This window comes from Furipterus horrens, unplaced genomic scaffold, assembly GCF_987537825.1.
Source record: "Furipterus horrens unplaced genomic scaffold, mFurHor1.1.pri manual_scaffold_7, whole genome shotgun sequence".
Lineage (NCBI taxonomy): Eukaryota > Metazoa > Chordata > Mammalia > Chiroptera > Furipteridae > Furipterus > Furipterus horrens.
The window spans coordinates 110,132,658-110,148,984 of record NW_028327177.1 but is presented as its reverse complement, the minus strand read 5'-3'; the positions used below and the strand labels follow the sequence as shown (position 1 = coordinate 110,148,984).

The 16,327-nt window shown below is 35.0% G+C and overlaps 1 protein-coding gene across 1 annotated transcript in view; it reads right to left on the bottom strand.

Annotated features, from left to right (window-relative positions):
- Positions 1-16,327, bottom strand: part of PIK3CB (phosphatidylinositol-4,5-bisphosphate 3-kinase catalytic subunit beta) — a 154,995-nt gene that overhangs the window by 66,483 nt on the left and 72,185 nt on the right. The window contains exons 7-9 of the mRNA XM_090284267.1: positions 12,496-12,675; positions 9,558-9,728; positions 8,695-8,772 (exon numbers count right to left, since the gene is read on the bottom strand). Of these exons, the coding sequence (XP_090140393.1) occupies positions 8,695-8,772; positions 9,558-9,728; positions 12,496-12,675 (429 nt within the window). The remainder of the gene's footprint in view (positions 1-8,694; positions 8,773-9,557; positions 9,729-12,495; positions 12,676-16,327) is intronic.

Here is a 16,327-nt window from a genome sequence, read left to right as displayed (position 1 = left end):
AATTAGACTAAAATCTGGGGACTTTCGTGTTTTAGTTTGTAAAATATATGGTAAGAATAATTAAAAAGAAAGATTTATATAACAGCACTTTTATGAAATCTCTATATCTACCTTTATGATATACTTGAAATACATAAACTATGAGATACTGACAATATTAGTATTTTTAACAGTCAAGACGGAATAAGAAAACGCATACTTACACACAATTCCTCATGTTCATAATTACTTTATTCTCTAAAGAAAATTTCAGTTGCCTATAAAACCACAAAACAAGTATTTTCTAAGAAATTAAGAAATAGCCCTACCATAAAAAGCACAATGGCACCTAGCGTCAGTAAAATTATATGAAAAATAGAAAGAGAACAAAACCCGTATTTCTGAATTTTCTTTTCCTTCCTAACATGCTTCGGGAAGACTGAGCATCAGCAAAAGAACACAAAATGGATGGAAGTTTTAATTCATCAGGAGGTTAGGAAAAGGTTCCACCACCACTGTTACATAAAACATTATCTTAAAAGGAGTCCTCTAACATGCCTTAAGAATCAAAAACAACCCAGTATTGCTTGAGTCACAAGGTGCTTGGGTTGGAAGGCAAACAGAAAAGTCAGTGCCATTTAAGATTAGTAAGCAGGAATATAACAGTTAAAAAGACCACTTTTTTTTCAGGGGAAAAAATGCTTAGGTATAAGGCAAGGTGTGAAAACAGAGGCAAGAAAAGCAGTAGGAAAGCTGTTGCTTTAATTTGGGGAGACAATAAAGGCTGGAACTATGAGAGAGTCAGACAAGGAAGGAATGAGGAGGATAAGGGATATTAATAAGGTATGATCAACAGTATGTGATCAATTGATTAGAAATGATAGGTAAGAGAGGGGCAACTCTAGCTGCTTTACCAAACATAATAGGAAAGGCAGTCAACAAGGGAAGGAAATGAATTGGGAGTGTCAGATATAAGTTGGCTTTAGAAATAAGTGTGAAAATCAAAGTCTGGAACTGAAGAGATATCTGGGCTACCTGCAAAGACTTGAGAATCACAAGCAAAGGCGGTACACTTTTTTTTCATGCAAAGGAATTATTAGTAATTGTTTTTCCAAGAACTGAAGAATACCCAATGAGAAGAAAATACCAAGCGGTGTTGAGACAGGGTCCACATGCCCAAAACAAATAATCCATCTAATCTCTGAATTCCCTGACATCAAAAGCTCCACAGTATTTCCTCTCCTTCCCTTCAGCTACACAATCACACAGGAAAACTCCCTTGCCCTCATAACAGCTTCCACTGCAATTACCAATATCACCCCCTCTTTATCAGTGTTGTCTGCCTATCAGCATTGTCTGCCTTTGCCGTCCCCAAAACTCTTCAAGTACCATCTTTCCTCCATCACACCCATCTGAGGCCATGCCCAACATAAAACCTAATTGCCGGCCTCTCTTCTACACCAAATATTTTTGGACAAACCAGCACCAGGACTAACAATCCCAAATGTAAAAGTTAAAATTAAAAAACTGAGATTTTACTGTATTTGCTGAATAACTTTGATGAAATTTATTATATAAATTATAATTTTCATATGCATGTTAGCTATTTACATAAATGTGTACTAATAATCATAATGTAATCAGATTTTTAACTTAGAGCTATTTTTCTGTAAGTGAAAACAACTGAAAGATTAAATTAATAAGATTGAAGTCATATAAAGCATCTTCTCTGACCACAATGCTATGAAACTAGAAATCAATCACAATAAGAACACTGAAAAACATGCAAAGACATGGAAGATAAATAACATGTTATTAAACAATGAATGGGTCAACAACAAGATCAAGGAAGAAATCAAAAGATACCTTGAAACAAATGAAAATGAGGACACAACAATCCAAAATCTGTGGGACACTGGGAAAGCAATCCTAAGAGGGAAATTCATAGCATTACAGGCCTATCTCAAAAAGCAAGAAAAAGTGCAAATAAAAAATCTAACTTCACACTTAAAGAACTTGAAAGACAGCAACAAACAAAGCCCAAAGTGAGCAGAAGGAAGGAAATAATAAATATCAGAGCAGAAATAAATGAAAGAGTCTTAAAAAATGATACAAAAGATCAATAAATCCAAGAGCTGGTTCTTTGAAAGTTAAACAAGAATGACAGATCTTTCACCAGACTCATCAAGAAAAAAAAGAAGACCCAGATAAATAAAATCAGAGATGAAAGAGGAGAAATAACAACTGACACCAAAGAAATACAGGAGATTATAAGAAAATATTGTGAACAGCTACAGGCCAACAAACTGGACAACCTGGATGAAATGAATAAATTCCTAGAAACATACAATCTTCCAAACCTAAATCAGGAAGAATCAGAGAACCTAAATAGTCAGATTACACCTAGTGAAATTGAAGCAGTAATCAAAAAATTCCCAACAAATTAAAGTCCTGGACTGGATGGCTTCACAGGGAAATTTTACCAAACATTATGAGAAGAACTAACACCTCTGCTTCTCAAACTATTTCATAAAATGTAAGAGGAGGGAAGGCTTCCAAATTATTTTTACGAAGCCAGTGTTATCCTAATTCCAAAACCAGATAAAGATATTACTAAGAAAGAAAATTAGAGGCCAATATCCCTGATGAACATACAGGCTAAAATCCTCAACAAAATATTAGCAAACTGAATACAACAATGCATCAAAAAGATTATACACCATGATCAAGCAGGATTTATTCCAGGACTGCAAGATTGGTACAACATTCACGAATCAATAAATGTGATACACTACATAAATAAAATGAAGGATAAAAACCACATGATCATATCAATAGATGCAGAAAAAGCATTTGAGAAAATCCAGCTCCATTTATGATAAAAACTCTCAGCAAAGTGGGAATAGAGGGATCATACACAAACTTAATAAAGGCTATATGTGACAAATCCACTGCCAGCATCACACTCAACAGGCAAAAACTACAAGTGTCCCCCCTCTTAACATCAGGAATGAGATAGGGATGTCCACTTTCACTTCTTATTTGTCATAGTACTGAAGTCCTAGCCATAGCAATCAGACGAGAAGAAGAAATAAAAGGCATCCAAATTGGAAAGGAAGACATTACAGTGTTTCTCTGCAAATGACATGATAGTGTACATAGAGAATCCCAAAGATTCCACCACGAAACTACTAGAACTGAGAAATGAATTCAGTAAAGTAGCAAGATACAAAATTAATATCCACAATCAGTTGCATTTTTATATGCCAATAATGAACAGCAGAAGGACAGAAGGGTGGGGAAGATAATCAATGAGGATAAACTGCATCTTTCAGATTACTTAAGAGGAAGGATCAACTCCGCATTTTAAGCCTCTCCCCGCTGCTGTTGCTTAAGAGATTGGGGGAAATGAGAGCAGAGAAATGGGCAGGAAACAAAAAAGAGAGGGATAAAATGGAGAGAACTTTCTCTGAGACTTGAGGACCCCTTTCCCACAATAGCTATCACCAGAGGACTTCTTTAATGCTCTCTGACTGCACTAACACCATCTTCTAGATTCATGCAGTATTGAGTTCAGATTTCTGCTGAATATTAAGATGCACACCAGAAAAATGAAATGTCACAAGGCTGGAAAAAGACTGACCAGGAAAGAAGCTATATGCTACAAAATTCTAAGCACTCTCATAGGGTTGACATTCATGTGCCAGTCATGCAGAGTAGTGAATCTTCATTGAACACCTAGGATTTTCATTATAGACTCCAGAGAATCACATGCCCTGTAAAATCTGTGGAACTGTGAATATAATAGATCTACCCGACCCTCGTGTTTAGGTTGTATACTATATGGCATAGCTTACTTTAAGGAAGGGAGATTAACTTTCAGGGCCTGACCTATGAGCCCTTAAAAGAGACCAGGGTCTTCCTGGCAATAGATTCAAAGAGTGAGAATGATCTAATGCTTGAGAAATTCTCCATTTCCAGATCAAAAAATGAAGAGAGCCACATGGCCAGGACCTTAAAGATGCCTCTAATAAGTGTGAGCAATCCCCAGCCAACAGCCAGCAAGGAAACTAGACCCTCAATCCTACTGCCAGGAACTGAATTTGGCCAATAACTTGAACTGTCTTTGAGGCAGATCCTTCTCTAGAGCCTTCAGGATGGAATATACCCCAACTAACACCTGGATTTCAACCCTGTAAAGACGATAAGCAGAAAAACCAGCTAAACCATGCCTAGGCTACCAGCCAGTAGAAAAATGTGAGCTGCCCTGACTGGTGTGGCTCAACTGGTTGAATATCATCTTGCAAAGCAAAAGGTTGCCAGCTCAATTCCCCGCCAACACACATGCCTGTGTTGCAGTCCCAGTCTCTGGTTGGGTCACGTGTGAGAGGCAGCTGGTCAACATTTCTCTCACACATTAATATTCCTCGCCCTCTCTTTTTCCTACCCAGCCCTCTCTCTAAAAATAAATAAATAAAATCTTTCTTAAAAAGAAAGAAAACCAATTTAAGGGGCTATTATAAACTTAATGCTAATAAATTTAACAACTTAAAACACATTCTTCAAAAGACAAAAATTACCAAAGTTGACATATAAGAAAAAGAAAATCTGCTTATCTATATATCCATTAAAGGAACTAAATTTTTAAAAAACCTTCCCACAACAAAGAAAACTCTAGGTTCAGATGGCTTAGAGTAAATACTGCCAAATACTTAAGGAAGAAATAATACCCATCCTACATAAACTTGTTCAGAAAATCAGGGAGAGGGATGCAAGGATAAAGCCAGTGCCATTTGCTATTGTGGCACCCTTTGCCAAGCAGGCCTATGACCCTATTAAGCATGACTGCCATTTTACTCTTCTGAGTTTATGTCCCCAGCACTGGAAATTACTGGAAAGCAAGTATGGAATGTGACTACCTGCCAGACCACCCCTCCCACCCCACCAACAGCCCTCAGGCAAAAGATAAGATTGGGGCAAACTGCATTTTATGCAAAATCAACTGAAATCTCTTGCTTTACAACACCCCTACAGCCAAGGGGCCACAGAACAGCAACCCCCTCACCCTTTTACAATCCAATTATAATTAAATAAAAACTCAAAGCCCCTACATTTCGCTGCTAGTTTATCTCTCCACACTTAAGCCCCCTTCCCCCCTTGGAATGTGAATTAAACTTTGCTCTCTCCATTATCTTCTCTTTGTGAACTTTTTCACAGCCTGTGTCACTGGCCACCCTAACAGGGTGACATCATTGTGATACCACATCAGACAAAGACATTACACAGAAAAGTGCAGACTAATATTCTCCATGAATATAGACATAAAAACCTATGACAAAATAGTAATAAGACAAATCTAGCAATATATAAAAGGCTACTACACCTTCACCAAGTGGAGAGTATTTGAGAAACGCAAGGTTGGTTTCAAATTTTGAAGATCAATCAAATTAACAGACTAAAATATAAAAGCCATACGATCACTTCAATAAATATAGAAAAAGCATTTGACAAAGTACAACATTTTCTCATCTCTTTCAGGATAAAAAAAAAAAACTCCCAGCAATGTACGAAGAGAAGAGATTTTCTTGAAACAACAGCTCTTCCTGGGTCTTGAGCCTACAGCCTTCAAAAGGAATTACACAAAAGGCTACTCTGAATCTCAAGCCTTTGGACTCAGGCTAGAACTAAACTATCAGCTTTCCCGAGTCTCCAGTTTGCCAACTAGCCCGCAGCTCATGAGACTTACCAACTTCATAATCTTGTGAGCCAATTCCCTAAGAAATCCATGTCTGCATGTGCATGTCTGCATGCACACGCACAGGCCCATACACCTATCTGTTCTAATAGATATATCTACTCTCACTGCTTCCATTTAACATCATATTGAAGGTCTTAGTGAGGAAAAAAGTTCAAAAAGAAAAAAAGTAAAGCTGCATACCCCCTCTTTTTGTTTTTCTTCAGATTTCTTTTCAACACTGTATTGCAGCTCCTAACCTGTGTAGCAATTAACACGTTGAGTACCAGGGGATTTAAATGCCTTTTAATCCTCCATTCCGGCAGGTTTTTAAGATTTAAATATGGTTATATGGCTAATGAAATGACTTCACGAAATTAACAATTAAGCTACTGTTATCCTTAATTAAAAAAAGCAAATGAAAAATTACTATTGAATGTCTAAATAACTTTATTTAATTGTTTAAAATTACGCGATCAAATGACAAGAATTCTCTCCATCCAAACACGTGTTAAACATAATGGAGTGCATCTACAAGAAATCATGTCATAATTGCATTAACTTACTTAAATTCAACTATATAACCCCACTGAAAAAAGAAAAAGCATCAGTAAGGGGAGACTAGAGAACTAGATGGAGTGGAGTGGGAGATACTTTAAACAGGACATGTCATTCAGACCATTCAGGCAAGAGAGGCTCAATGGATTGACCAACAGCCGGCAGCCGAAAAGATCAATGATTTGGTTCCCAGTCAGGGCCAGTCCCCAGTTGGGGCGCACAAGAGGCAACGAACAGAATACATCTCTCCCTCTCTTTCTCCCCCCTTTCCTTTCTCTCTAAAAATAAATGAATAAAAATTGGAAAAAAAAAAAAAAAGAGTATTCATTATTCCTAAAAACATGACCACAAATAATAGAACCAATCCAGCTTCAAGTATCTGATGGAACCTGGATAAACCTGTGGAAATAAAATGTCTCTGACAAAGAAATAAAATGTAATACTCAAAAAAATAAAGCAGGTAGTGAAGGCTTCTTTGGTTTTCTTCAAGAAGAAATTAAATAATAAAAGACTATAGAAAATTTAATAACTACAGAAGAATTAAATAATATGAATTACCTACAGAAGACAAATACAGTAATATACAAATGGGAAGAACAAGCAGGAAATCCCATTTTTACAATGTAAATTACACATCTATACATACAAATCATAGAACACTCCACATGACTTTAGGATAGATATGCTTCTATGTGATTTCTGTCTTCAGGGATACCAAAGGAACTCTAGTGACTATGTGTGACTATCCAAGAGATATTATAAAGTAAAAAAAAATCAAGTTGTAGAATAATGAATATAATATCATCCCTTTTTAACAAAACAACCAAACAATAAAATAAACACAACCAAACCAATTTGATCCCCAAACTATATGTTAATATATTTACATAGATATGGAGGTCACTCACAACACTGGTAAACCTTAAATACCATATGATGATAAAGAGATGGGTAGAAGAGATCAATAACCCTTTTCTTTAATCATGTGTGGATTGTTTTTTTACCTTTTTTAACAATGGTATAGTTTGGCAACTGGGAAAAAATAATTTAAAAAATTAAACTAAAGAAAAAAATAAATTACAACTGAAATAGAAAAAAATGACTAACTGGCATAAGCACACTCATTAAAAGTTCAAATCTAGATAAGAATCTAAGAACAAAAAAAGCCCCTATTTTAATGACAGTTACCCAAAGAATCTTTAATGTCCATTTACAAAAGCAAGCTATTGGTAATTTTAAGCAAGATGCTTCTAAACATATTGTCATGCTACCAAACATCTCAAACCAACTGCATCTCTTTATTGGATCACAAAACTATTACTTAATTTCCTGCCAAGCGAAACAGGGGAAAATGCATGCTTTATACTTTGAGACAAAATGTCTTATTAAGTCTTCACTTAATTACATGGAATTGTGCAATAAATCCCACGTGTCAACAACTTGTGGTCTATAATGCAGTCATCTATTTTCTTCCAGGAAATGGTATTACATTTTCTGTGTTCAGCAAGTTTAAAAGAGGGAAAAAAGGGGGGCTGGGTGCAACTCTAAGCAGGGCTGAGAAAGAAAAGTAAGTTTGCATACAAACATGGGACTTATATCTTCAACTTAAATTTCATTTGCTAAATTCCTGATCTCAAGCAATTTCTTTTATATAATATAGTAGGGGACCCAAAAAAAACCCAGAATTTATTTATAAAAATGTGTGCAGTTGTTCTTACATGTTTAAACTTCAGTCATCTTCAAAGTACTACCTGTTTGATGCAATATACCTATCTAGACATTTTTCTGCTGCTCAAAACAGTTTTTGAACTCATTGATTTTGATGCCTTTTAGTGCTTCTGCTGTTTTTTGTTTCACCTCCTCCACATTGCTAAAACATTTCCCTCTGAGGACTTTTTTCAACCAGGGAAACAAAATGAAGCCACTTGAGCAAGATAGGTCATACTGTTTTTGGTCAAAAACTGCTCAACACTCAGCACAGTGTGGGCTGGTGAGCTCAAAAATCACCCATCATGAAATAAACGGGCAACGTGTTGAAAGTCTTCAAAGGAAAAGAAAATTCACTGAAGCCAAATGCAGCCTCTTACAACGCCAGCTGGTACACTGATACAGGCGGGTTCCTAGAACACTCACCTAGCAGGGGAAGCCTGTACAAGGGGCCTGCCCTCCAGAAGATAATTCCATTTTGGGCCGGGTCTCCCTCATATAGCTGGAAAATGTCAATCTATCCATTACATCTCCAACTATTTAAAAATACTTTAAAACAAAAACCTGTAACTGTCTTATAATCAATTGCCACAGTCTATCTCATATAATTGACCAATATTAGTAAAAATTAATTTCCAATGACATTCATTGAGCATATCAGTGGTTATTTTAAATAATGGAGCAGATGATAAATTCATATCTTAGCAAGTACTCACTTTTACAGTTTCTTCTGTGTTAAGTTTATTTCCCTTTACCAAGACAATTTGGAAGGGGCTGTTATTTTCCCAAACATGCTGTAAAAAAATGAAATAAAAACAGTATTTTAATGGAAGATATGAATATTCTATGCTAACAAATCATCTCATCGGTTCTTAATGTCCACTGGCAAAAAAATGAAAATAGACATAACCAACTGAAAGTCACATATATTAAATTATCATAACCACTAGCATTTAGTTCTCATGGTGAAACATAGGCAGCAGTATAGATGTGTAATATCTTAATCATCAATGAGTGGTTAAACATACAATCTGTTAAGACTGAATAACTATTTAAAATGTTAAATGTTCCCATGAACACAAACTTTAAATTTGCCTTTTACAAATATATTACATTCTGAAAAAAACTGTGCCGTTGATACCTTTAAAGTCTAAACATATTCAATAAGACAGGCCAATTAATACCACAACTCTACCACGGCTAAGCTGGGAGAAAGGAAATATACTAGTAAATCAGCTCTTTCTGCACATTTAATTTTCTGATCACAATGTCTCAAATTACTCACTGAAGACTTATGTTTAGTTCTAATCTCAAAAAATCTAATTTATTGCCATTTTTCTTTGGCACCAAAAGAACAACAGAAATATAAATGGCATATTTATACATATATAGCTTGAGTAAAGAAAAATAATAGTAACTAGACAGATAATTATAAATGGTGATGGATATTTGGTAAATATGCACTGGTTTTCACAGAAGAAGTGAACAACAACAACAAAAATGTGTGAGATTTAAGCATACTACTTAACAAAATCACATGCCTTTTGGGGGTTCCCAAAAGTTAACACATAAAACTTACAGAAATAATTCGTGTTTTCTTTGGTGGTAAAGGAAGAGGAAGGTTAGATGAATTTCGATTTATGGCCGCCTCTATGGCAATCATTTCCTGTTCATACATCTTTTTGATCTTGCAACATTCCACAAGCATAAAATGGGGCAAGGTCCTGTTCATTACACAGCTCCGGATATACTAACAGTGGCAAGACAGTAAGGTAAGGATATTCATGCAAATACTTAAATCAATAGAATAATAAAATTAAGCTGAACAACACTATATAAAAATACCCTATGAAACCTGGCTGGTGTGGCTCAGTGGATTGAATGCTGGCCTGCAAACCAAAAGGTCTCTAGTTAATTCCCAGTCAGGGCACATACCTGGGTTGCAAGCCAGGGCCCCAGGTGGGAGCATGAAGAGAGGCAACCCATTGTTTCTCTCCCACAATGATGTTTCTCTCCCTTTCTTTTTCTATCCCTCCACCTCCTTCTAAAAACAGATAAATAAAATATTTAAAAATTAAAATGCCCTATGAAAGGATATCTTAAACAATTCAATTTCAAGAATATGAGAATTTAAAATCTCAACATAAGAAAGCTACCATTAACTGAACACCAAAGTACATAAGAATTGAGCTAGACACTTATATGTTGTAGCTAATCTTCACAAAAACTCTGTAAGAGTCATTATCCCTCATTTAATAGATTCAAAAACAAAAATCAGAAGGGTTAAGTTATATATCTAGTATATTTAAGACCTGGATTTAAATCCACCTGCCTGAGTTTTTTCATTTACTTGTTAAACTTTGAAGAAATTCATGGCTCAGTCAAGATGTTTTGTCTTCTCTTTTCTGCACTTAATACCTGACAGTTTGACCAATAGGCATACATTTCTCGGGGCAGGACTTAAAACTTCGTAGACTGATGTCACAGTGCAAGCTTTCACTTAGTCAGGAAAAGTGAACATAGTTATACACATGTGCACATTTCTTAAATCATCAAGTGACCAACTCACACTTTCTCATGGATCTCTGAAGTAGACCTGATACAATTTCAGCACAGGGCTACAGGCAGCCATTACTGTTTCCCCAGAAAAAACGTATTGGCCATCCCAGCTTGATGCTCTGTTTTATTTCCATGAAACCAGGATGACTCCCCACAGGCATACAGAAAAAGGGGTGGTGATCACATTACCAAAGTTTCCTAACAAACTGATTAAAATCCAATGTTATTACTCAAAAGAAAAACTATCCTATACAGATATAAAGTGAGAATCAATGTATTATATTCAATTTAGAAGTACTAAAAAGTACATTTTTTGAAATTAAAAAAACTTCCAGGATGGCCTATAAGTAAAATTACATATTATGATAAGTGTATTCACTGAAAATCTGCACTATGAGATATCATTACATTTCCTTCATATTCCTTTGCCTACATTATATATTTTCTCTCGTGACATTGTACAAAAACATATGCATAACCCTTTTTAATAATAACAAACTCTTGTTGACAAAACAATATAATTTTCTTTTATTAAGAAAAAGTGTAGTTAAAGAAGCAGGTGGCTACTTAAAAGATGGCAAAACATGAAGGGAATAAGTCAGTACTTCCATGCTCCCACCAAGCACTTTACATCTTTCTTCTTCCTCTAAAGAGCTAGAGTTCAAGAACTTACTATCAGAATGCCACAGCTCCCAGAGCTGTACACAGAGGTTACAACTACTGTTACTTTCTATCTACTAAAGCTCAAGAATTGATGACCACACCAAAAATCTAAAAACAATGGTATAAAATTCCATTCTTGCTAATAAATCACAGCTCCTATTCTCAAACTTAATATTTGGCATGCCTGTATTCCTCTTTCTTAAAACAAAACAAAAATAAAAGTAATCACTATTATTCTAAAGTCTTGTTACTATTTATCTAACTTGGCACTCAGCTTATTATATTATGCTTTATATAATAACCATTTTTTAGTATCCAAATGTAATTTTAACAAAAATATCTTCAAATTCCTTGAGGCAAAGTCAGGATCCTATCCTTTAAATAGCACACCTTATGGCAGGGAAAGGTGTATTGCATGGCACGTATCTTATTTAAAGATTGTATTTATTTATTTATTAGTTTGTTTGTTTGTTTGTTTGTTTATTTATTTTTAGAGAGAGAGGAAGGAAGGGAGAAAGAGGAGAGAAAATCCGCACCTATCTCATTTAAACTTTACAAACAATCTGAGGCACTTCAGTGACTTCCAAATGCATATAATCGCATTATTCATTATTAAATGGTAATTAATATCTCAAAGATAAGGGAAGACTTTTGAGGATGGTGAAAGTTAATGCTTACAAAATTCCAGCCAAATATGGAAGTAACAAAAAAAGGGGGAGGGGGGTACATTATATATATAAGTATTACACTTAAGTTGTAAAGTTTTCTAATATACAACAAAAATTTATAATATTACTTTATTTAGTTAACTGATAACCATAAATAAGTTTGATACAATTTAATTAGGGGCCATTTAATCAAAATATCTTATGTTTTACTTCCCCCAGAATATTTCATATCTAAACCATTATTTACATAATGAAATAATGAAACAGTAGGCAGCTATAACAAACTGTATTAAGAATTCATAATGCTATAGAACATTATGACACTGAAACAATCAAAAAAGCGGAATGCAAACATTATACACACATAAACATATATAATCATTATAGCAAAAATATATGCGACTTAAGTAAAATTAAAAAAAAAAAATGCCAAAATGTTTAACAATGGTTATCTCAGAGGTAGGTAGGATTATGGCTATTATTTAATTATGTATAATTTTCTGTAAATTCAAAATGTTCTATTATAGCAACACATTTTTTAAATCAGAAATTTAAATTGTCAAGTTGTTAAACACACACACACACACGCACACACTTCTCTGGTAAATTCAGAGTTAAAACACATACCTGGAACTGGATTAGTGGGTGATCACCAAACACATATTCTACTCTCCCACTGATTTGCAATACATAGTCAAAGGGGCTAACTTCATCTTCTCTCCCATGAATAGTCAAACGTTTTTGGATTGCCAATTCATTTATTTTGATAGGATTCATATTAGGAGAAACTTGAAAGCTAAACACATCCTAAAGAGGGTGGTGGAAAAAAGGTACAATTTTACATTTTTACTAAAAAAAAAACCACTTTTAACATTTGTACTTATTTCTATATCATAAACAGCCACACATAATATTTAATGTATATGTACATACTTTACACTTAATATATCAGTATATTTTCCTATTTTCTAAATATAATGTTTCCATGTCAAATATGTTAAGACTGATGATAATAAGCAATTAATCTTACGCTGTACAGAGTGCCACAGTTTCCACAGGTAAGGTAAATATTTAACTAAAGTTTACTAATATTTAACTAAATTCATCATCAGGTAGTTTATCACAGGCATTTCTAGTGAATAAACTTCTTTTAAAAAGTTACCAAAAAACCTATAGTTGTTCAAATTTATTATGTATTAAAAAAGAATTACATGTTGTCACTAGTAAGAAGAGATCTTTATATCAACTGGGCTATAAATTAACAATTCTGTTTGATTTTATAAACATGTAGAAAGAAATAAAGAAGTATTAATTGGTGAAAAATGAAGATATAGTTGTGATGAAATATTAAATGTGCATAAATCCCACAAGTACAGATATTAAAGATTATTTAATAATACCTGAATCCTCCCATAATCTAGCAAAATAGTTCCCAATAGTTCCCCTCCATATGATCATCTATCAGATATAAGAAAGTTCACTACTTTCTCCAAAAGCAGCCAACTGCTCCCCTGGACTACTATTAGAAAATTCTCTATACTGACCTGAAATTGAATTTGCAATATTTTCCACCGAATTAATTTACATCACCTTCCTTTTTCACAAAGTATCTCAAATTAAAATATTTAAAACCTAAACCTACTGGGTCTTCCAATCTATTTTCTCCAGTATTTTTTGCCTTTTCTTCTGTGTTTTCTATATGAGTTGGTACCATATGCATCAAAGCACTAAGTCACTTGAAAAGTCATATCACTTCTTTCTTCCCCCACCTCACTTCCCATAATATACAATGATAACCTTCTCTCCGTCTTCAGTAACACTCTTCTACTTCAGGTGACTCTTTACATATCTCCTAAAGGACCATATAACTTTTTATTTGATCTCTCTATCCCTTACACTTTCCACCTCAAAAGTAATCTTCACCCAGCTTAGATAGTAATCTTGCTTTAAAAAGAGAACAACAAGGAGATACAGTAGTCTTTTTTAACATGATACAAATGCTCATAACTGTCTTAAGCAGTGGTACACAATAGAACTTTCTTTAATAATAATCTATTCTGTACTATCTAATACCCCTGGCTGGTTTGGCTCAGTGGATTGAGCGTCGGCCTGCGAGCTAAGTGTCGCTGGTTCGATCTTCCAGTCAGGGCACATCAGAGAAGGAAAACTCTGACTCCAAAAAACCTCCGCTGCCTTGCGGCATACCTCTTCAGGGGAAAGGCTAAGGGAGTAAACCCCGACAGAAAATCCGGAGCCGGAGTCCCTAAGGCGGTTCGACGTTGTAGTCAACACCGGCAACTCCTGCGGCGCACCTGAAGCCAAGCTGTATTGACTTCGTCTTTCCCTTGGACCCTTCAGCTGCGAAGAGAGGGGGTGTCTGCTGCATGGGCAACAGCAGACCCTCCATATCACCCTGCCCAGGCTCTGTAGCTTCAGCTTCACTGGAGAGGACACTCCAGCGTCATCACAAGATGTCGATTCAACACGGGAGGAGACAGATACCGTGTCACTCCCGAGTTGGACTGCACAGCCATTCTCGGCGGTGCAGATAGACTCTTAAGAAGCTACACCATCGTCTCTCGAGACGGACGGCTGCCGACGACGATACTATCTAATACACTAACCACTGGACACAACTGGCTCAATATGTGGCTACTAAATTACACGTATAGCTATTGGCTACTGTAATCATAGCACAGGTCTGAATGATTAAGCCCAGGCCCCTTAATATAATTATTCTATGATCCCTACCTACTCTATTTCATACGTAAACTCTTTAGAAATAAAAAACTAAAGGACAATCTCATTATCAGATAGCAAGAATCTGCAGAAAGCACAGAAAACAGAACTGGGCTTGAAAAACTTTAGGTACTAAAATTAAAAGAAAATAAGGCAAGTATGGTTAATGTGTTTCAAGAATTAAAAGCACTTTGAAAATGAATCAAGATGAAGTATATATGAAGTAGAATCAAAGAGAACTCCAAGGAATAAAGCATGTTAAGTAGAATAAAGATTTAATATTCAATAAAAAGGAAAATGGCAAATTTAAGACGATTTAAAGACTGATAATACCAAGTATTAGCAAAGATGTGGGAAAACCAAACTCTAAAATACTACTGGTAGGAATGTAAATTTGAAAAACTATTTGGGAGTACTTATTAAGAACATACACCTGACTCAGCGGTTTTGTTCCTAGGTATACATATAAGCAATAGAATCACAGTAGTCCCTCTCTATACTGCCGTTCACTTATCGCAGCCTCACTGTATCCCAGGAGTTTTAAAAATATTATATTTAATTATTTATCGTGGATTTTTCACTATATCATGGGATTTTGCGGTACTGTATACATACGTTGTTAAAGTTATGTAGGTTTAAGAGTGTAGAATAAATGTTAAGTTTCCTACTTCGTGGGGGGAGGGGGGTCTAGAACATAATACCTGTGATAAGTGAGGAAATACTGCACATAAAGCAGCATTATTCTATGCAACACTAATGCTGAACTTGATATGCTCTGTGTGTACTGTATATACAAATCAATTTTAAAAACCCAAGTAAAAAATAGGCAAAACAAACCCAACAGAAATACAAATGTTTCATAAACATATGAAAGGAGACACATCTCCATCAGCATTGAGGAAAATGCAATCAAGACAACAACGAAATTTATATGATGGAATTATATATAGTATACAAGGGCTCCAATCTTTCTTGAAAAGGCCTATCTTAATCCCTTGATGATTAAGATCATTGTCTTCTAAAGATTCAGTGATATGTCATCATCACCCTTTCTAATATTCTTCACATAAACTATTAACTGAACTGCCTTGGTCAGAACTCAACTTGACTGGTTTTTCCTATATTTCAAGCAGTTTTCCAACATCACTTTCATATACTTCACAAAATATATCTTTTGTAAGACTTGTGATGTTCTTCAGTAATCAATTTGCTATGTCAGCAATTATCAACCTTTTTCACCTTATGGTACACATAAACTACTAAAATTCTGCAGCACACAAAAAAAGAGATTTTTTTGCCAGTCTGACAAAAAATTAAGTATAATTTTAATTCATTCACACCAGATGGCTAATGTTGTGCTAACTGTTGTCATTTTTTAATTTGACAGTCTGAGGGAAAAGAGGTCAGTGCCTTTGACTAAATAAGCAGTCAGGTTTTGCATGCTTTAAAAATTATTGCGGCACACCAGTTAAAAATCATGTACTATGTATTGTTCCATGCTTACAAATATCTATAGATGAGAGACTATCCAACAAAGGCACTGTGCATATGACTGGGAACACATATTTCTGTTCAGCAGGGAGGAATGCAATTCATTAGGGACTATGTCTATATCACGACAATTGTGGTTATTCAGATAATGAGGTGGAAAATACTTATTCTTGATAGCTTTACTTTACATGCTTCACTGTTTCTCACATTTCTGCCTATGCTTCTGATA